The sequence below is a fragment of the Austrofundulus limnaeus genome, unplaced genomic scaffold, assembly GCF_001266775.1.
Source record: "Austrofundulus limnaeus strain Quisiro unplaced genomic scaffold, Austrofundulus_limnaeus-1.0 Scaffold55, whole genome shotgun sequence".
Taxonomy (NCBI): Eukaryota; Metazoa; Chordata; class Actinopteri; order Cyprinodontiformes; family Rivulidae; genus Austrofundulus; species Austrofundulus limnaeus.
In genome coordinates, this window is record NW_013952457.1 from 1,300,054 (window position 1) to 1,306,254 (window position 6,201).

The 6,201-nt window shown below is 37.4% G+C and overlaps 1 protein-coding gene across 1 annotated transcript in view; it reads left to right on the forward strand.

Annotated features, from left to right (window-relative positions):
• The window catches only part of apof (apolipoprotein F), a 7,356-nt gene extending 2,091 nt beyond the window's left edge, over positions 1-5,265 (forward strand). Inside the window, exon 2 of the mRNA XM_014009118.1 lies at positions 2,752-5,265. Coding sequence (XP_013864572.1) covers positions 2,780-4,081 — 1,302 coding nt within the window. The 5' untranslated portion in view covers positions 2,752-2,779 and the 3' untranslated portion in view covers positions 4,082-5,265. The remainder of the gene's footprint in view (positions 1-2,751) is intronic.
• The last annotated feature ends 936 nt before the right edge of the window (positions 5,266-6,201 follow it).

A 6,201-nucleotide genomic window follows, 5' to 3' on the forward strand; every position in this document is an offset into this window, starting at 1 on the left:
GAGATTTTTGTTTACCAAATATGTCGATAATATTAATTTATATCTACTAATTTTGTCAGTGAAAATAATGGCATTTTTTCTAAATATCTGGATAAATATAATTTGGATCCAATAAATAAATTATGTTACATTAACTCATACTTGGAACAATGTCACTTAATTCAACACATTTACTCTGCAATTTTTATTCATATTTACATAAATTAAATTATTCAAATTACCTTAGGATTGGTACCACATGGCTTAAAATCTATTTACTGTTATTAATTGTCACTTTCTTGCCATAATTATTTTGTGTTGACTCTACTTAATACGGTATCATGCCTTCTTTTTGCAAAAAATATATTGAAGATCAGTTAACAAATTACCAGATGTTGAAAAACAGMAAACAAACATTTATTTGTGTAACTTTTTTTGCAAACAAATTTTCATTCTTTTAAAAACAATTTCGTATAAAATGATGAACAAATAAACATAAAAGTTTTGTACATTAGGAATATGTTTGCTGCCATTATATTTATTTTGTATGTTGATCAGGGCTGTTTATGAAATTGTCACTTTTGCAAGGACAGTTTAACGATCTTGAAATTTCTCACAAGTGCAGAATGTGAAAAATTAAGGTTGTTTTCAAATCACAATTTCAGAATGGCAGGATCTTTGACGCCTGCAAGCAGAATGATACAATATTTGTGGAGACAATGACGGTTGGCAGTTTTSGCAGACCAACAGCAGGTTGATTCCTTAGTGTCAGACCTGTACAACTATTGCTTTCAACTAAGAGTTGCGCCAAAATGAGATTATTCAGAAAAACATTTTCCATCTTCATATTAGAACTGTGGGATGCTGGTAGCAAAGAGTCCATTGTGTAATCAAGAAGCTCTGCATTTTTAAAACACAACTTTCCATGTCCAAAGTATAACATCATATCCTTCAAATAAGTGTAGATAACATTTTTTCTGAACAAGACTTGAAGACTTGAGTCCTCCAGTGTGTTAAGGGGTCCTTTGGTTTAGCCAATAGCTTGCTTTTGAGGGTGTTCAGTTTTGGGGAAAGCTTTGACCAGTCTAGCTCGATGAAAAGTTTCTGAAAGGCTTCTGAGCTCCTTGGGGTATGCAAGATTCAATGCATTAGCCTGGCACCAGCCCTTGGAAAGTTGCCCAGATTGGTCATGACCTTTGTTCCATCGATGTCCTCTGTACCCTCTGACAGATTAGTCTGGATGCTGTAGACCTTTATCCCTTGTACAGCAAGGTCTTGTGCCACACTGTCTTCATTTTCATCCTAAAACAAGAAGAACATTTTGTATCTTGGGCTGTAAAGCTAAAGGTGATAGTCAAAAAACATAGATCGAGGAAGACAGGCATTTTAACTTACATAAGGTACAGCATCAGACACTGGATGACAAGGTCTCTGGTCAAGTTGATGGTAGGATTGCTAGATGCCTAAAATAACAAATTAATATTAGTGAAGATCACAGAGCAGTTTTTAACAACAGGAGGCAAGAAACCAATGTGCTGCAAAGCAGCAAGTCTTATGAAACACTTCCTGTATTAAAAGAGGTTTCAGACAACCAGCAATCACTTCAGAAAGTGACTGGTCTTTGAAAAAAAAATACTCCATAACACCAAAGCAATGTTGTTTATCACTGATCGTATGGGATCATAGGTACAGTTTTTCACCAAACTAGCTGCTTCCCAATGTTTCTAAGGTATACTGCTAATTATGCCTTCTAATGTACAGTAGAGCAAAAACAAACAAACAATAATAAAAAAACAATATTTTTCAACTCCATTTTTACATAGAGGTTTTAAAGGAAAACTTACATATGCTCAAGTGTCACATACATTTTTACATAAATTAAACTGGTAAAAGAAGAGTAATGAATATTGACAAGCTGTTCTAGAAAGTTGGGATCAGAACTCTGAGCAGGCCAGTCAAGTTGGATGTCCATTCTGATCATAAGGTGTAGGAGCTCAATTAATTATTAACCTCTCACATTTACATGTTGCTGTTAGCTATATGCTGTCACCATGACTAAAAACACAACACTTTGAAAACAAGATAACATGAAATAAATGCGGATTGAGGACATTTCTTATGGGCCTTTGCGCTCAAGTTTTAGCCAGCTTGTTGAGGTGGAGAAAGGTATGGAAGGTATGGTTCTGAATTACAATAAATTGTGTTAAATGTAACATACTGTATACTTGTTAGGTAAATCATGGAAACAGACAAAAATGTTCAAATGCTGGACCACCATAGATATAAAATGTTACTATTGAAGCTTCTTACCTTGAATTCCTTGCCGATTTCAACTTTCATGTGGGGCAATTCCTGGGGCGGAGGTGTACGACGAATAAAACCAAAGAGTTCCCATTGAGTAGAATTTATTGATTATTCAACATTGTTGAGCTTACTGATAAAAATAATTTAAATCCTACTCGGTAATTTTGAGCTGAAATTATTTATTAAAATATAAGCAAAATGCAGTTGACAAATGATTAAAATTCAACAGAACCAACATAATAATATACAAAACTACACACAGTCATTATTTTTAGAACAAACTACTAATATATATTTTGTAAATGTTAATTTAGCCCAGTCACACTTTTCTGAGTGAACACAACATAATTACAAATCATGACAAAATCTGCAAAAATTACCTCAACTTTGAGTGGATGCATTTTTGTTAATGATCTAAAATGGTGAGTTTATAAAGACTAACAAAAGTTTTTGCTTTCCTGCTTTTAGTTTTGTGGTTTTGAAGAAGACTTCTGTGATGAATGGGATAATGTTCTCCAAGTGTAAGTGGCTAATTGTGATCCAGCTCYTGCTGACTGAACAGGCCCTCTGCAGAGCCCCACCCTCTTTGGTGAAGAGGGACACGCTACTTCAAGAAAATCATGCTTATGATGACGCTGAGAACAAACTCAAACTGGACCTTCATCCACAGCCCAGTCTGTCGCCCACAAACCAATCTGAACCTGAATCACCAGTTTCCCAAGAAGAGGAAAGAGTCCAGTCTGCTGGACGTGTGACATCATTCCTCAGGGCGAAGCTTCAGGACCATCTCCACATTGAAGGGAATATCAGCTGTGAGGAGCTGCTCTCTGGCAGCACAATGGATGATCCGTTATCTTCGGTGGTCCCTCGGGAGCTGCTGGGTCTCTCTTTGGTCCCGGTGTTGGCGGTGGCGGGATGTCCCGAGGAGGCTCAGACCCTGGTGCTGAAGCTGTACGACCTGCTGGGGGAGGCTGACACAGAGGAGCTCCTGATGGAGCTGGAAGCTCTTATTGAGAGGAAGATGAGCAGGTCCACATCTGCACCAGCCTCACCAGCACCGCCTTCAGAAAGAGATGAAGAGAGTCGACGYCTGGATGCTGTGATGTTTAACATTCAGCAGCTGGCCTTGAAGGAAGAGGGCACCTCTCCACAGGAAGGGCATTGTGAGGGTTGGACCAGAGTAAATGGGACCAGACTGGTGGGAACACCTGTGAAAGGATCCACAGGTGGACTGAAGGATGCTGTGAGCAGCTGTGAAAGACTGGGGGCCCTGTGCGCCGGGGTGCGCAGCGGTGGACCGCTCCTGCCTGGTTTGTACCAAGCAGTGCTAAAAACAGGGAGCCGCATCTTTCCATCCACGTCCACAGAGTCTGAGTGCTGGATCCGTCACTGCAGTACCCAGGAGGACGATCTGATCACAACAGCTTCGGGCCAACGGACAAGGCGCAGCCCCCGCAGGAGCTGCATCAACAAAAACGAGGAGCGCGTGTATAACGTCATGGAGTGGATACCGGGGGTCAGCACCCTCTACAACCTGGGCACAGCTGTGTACTACGCCTCGGTGAACTGCCCAGCCACAGCCAAGGAGAGAGCCATCCTCAGCGCTGTGGACCTGGGAACCGATGCCCTGATGGTCGCCACGGGCGGGACCGCTGGTGTGGCTGGCTAYGCTCTGGGGGCAGGGGTGAAAACCGGCGTGAAAGCTGGAGTCAAATATCTGATCAACAACATGAAGGAAGAGGATGACGTTCTGGTGAACCAGTCCAGCTGGGAGCGGAGCGTTTTCACTGTCCAGTAAACTGGAGCCAGATGCACTTTTACAATAATTCATCATAATAATTAAAAAAAAATCACATTTGTAACTGATTATTTGCCAAGTAACAACTAGTTTGTTTAGTTTAGATAAATTGCAGTTCTGTGTTTCTTACCTGAGTATCAGATCAATGTACTGGGACATTTGAACAATGTTTACCATATTCTGCCCATGTTACTGTATTCACCAATGAAAACTGCGATGTTTGGAGACTGATTTGTTTATCTGTTGATTATTGAACACTGTCTTTTAAATCAAACCTAATCTATTTAAAGTTTCTAGGCCACCAATAGTTTAACGAGTAACAAATGAGCCTAATAACATGGGCTTAAAAAGTGATTTAGTCCAATTAGGAACACACGTTGGAAAAAACAAAACATGCTCTTTTATTTTTAGATATAGAGGTTTAAAACATAACCTAGATTTGATATTATACATAAATAACTCTTTGGTGGAAATAGACAATAGATAAAAGGATAAAAAAACAACTTTCCATTTAAAAAGTAATGTACACAAGTAAATGTGTTGGAAATATTAAAATTGTAAGATATTAAGTTATTCTTTGATTTTCTTTAGATGTCAACAAACAGATTTGTAACATATTCTAACTTGAAAATATAGTCAGTAAAAACAGTGTACACCTACTGTTAGACTTGGTATTTTTGAGTGTAACTTTTAAATGGCTCAACAGCACTGAAGAACTGATCTCAGGAAGCTAAACCTTCAACCTCAGTACATAAACTAGATTACTTGTTCAAAAGGTCTGTTGGGATCAAATGATAAATCTGCACATTTTTGGAAAATACAAATGCTATCATATGTCTTATTGACTGTGCAACACTTTAAAAGTAACTACTATCCTATTTCATATAAAGCAATTAAACTAAATAAAAGCTAATAAAGTTGGTGGTAAATGAAGGTGTTTATATGTAAATCATCAGATGCAATATTGACTGTTAAGATTATGGAAAAATACACAGTCTTGTGAGAATAAAATATTACCACAAAAACAGAAGTGAAACAAAAGATTTCCTGCATCTCCACATCTGCTGCTGTCTTTTATTTCCTTTCTAAGCAATTCTGCATGTTGCTTATAATTATTCCATGGTAGATGTTTCAATATGAGCATTGTTGTGGCTTAAATAAACAAAAATGACAAACTGAACCCCCCTGTAACTGTTTCACACAGTCCAGTTTTAGTTTCCTGTTTCCTGTCAGCGAGCAGGCTGACTCACGGACTCAGGAATGACTGACTAAGATTTGAGAAAACATTCACATGTGCACACATGAATGTCTATTGGAGGCTAATTTAAACTAAAACATCTGTTGTATTTGCATATTATCTCTTTTACTTTCCAACTATGCATGCGAGCCAAGACATGAAAACAAGAGGATATAAAGTTTTCAGCTTTTTTAAGACATTCTGATGTAGACAAGTCATTTTACGGAGACCATTATCAAGTTACTGATGCACATCAGCTGATTATGAGTAAGGTTTTGACAGTTTATTGTGGGTTGTTCTGTCCTGTCATCTTTGCTCTCTGTGTGTTTACCAAAAAGATAAATCTGTACTTCTCATAGATGTTTTTTTGTGTTTCAGCGAGCACAGTGAACAATGAACATATGCAACAAAAACACATTTGTTAACTGAATTGACTTTAAAAGATAGAACATATCCTTATGGTTTAACATGAATCTACAAAAAGCACAACTTGAGTATGTGGAAAAAAAAAGATTTTAATATAATAAAAAAATAAAATATAATAATTTCTCTCATATGTAGTCAATTTAACAAAAATATTTTGATTTTTCATGTAAATGTTTGCTTTTCTTCATATGTGAGGCAAATAATGACTTCCTCACTTCTGAGGAATGCATATCTACTGGTACAAACAGAAATAAATATTTACTCATCAAAGGTTGGCAGTAATGGAATAAAGGTTGAAAATACAAAAAGTGTTTAAATGGTTATCTTTTATTATATTATTTGATTAATCATGATTCTTTTTTAAAGATTTTGATATCAAAATGTATGATAATAGCAGTGAAAACAAAACACCTTCCAGGTCTGTCTGAAGCTCTCCACAAGTGGTCCTTGGCTCTTG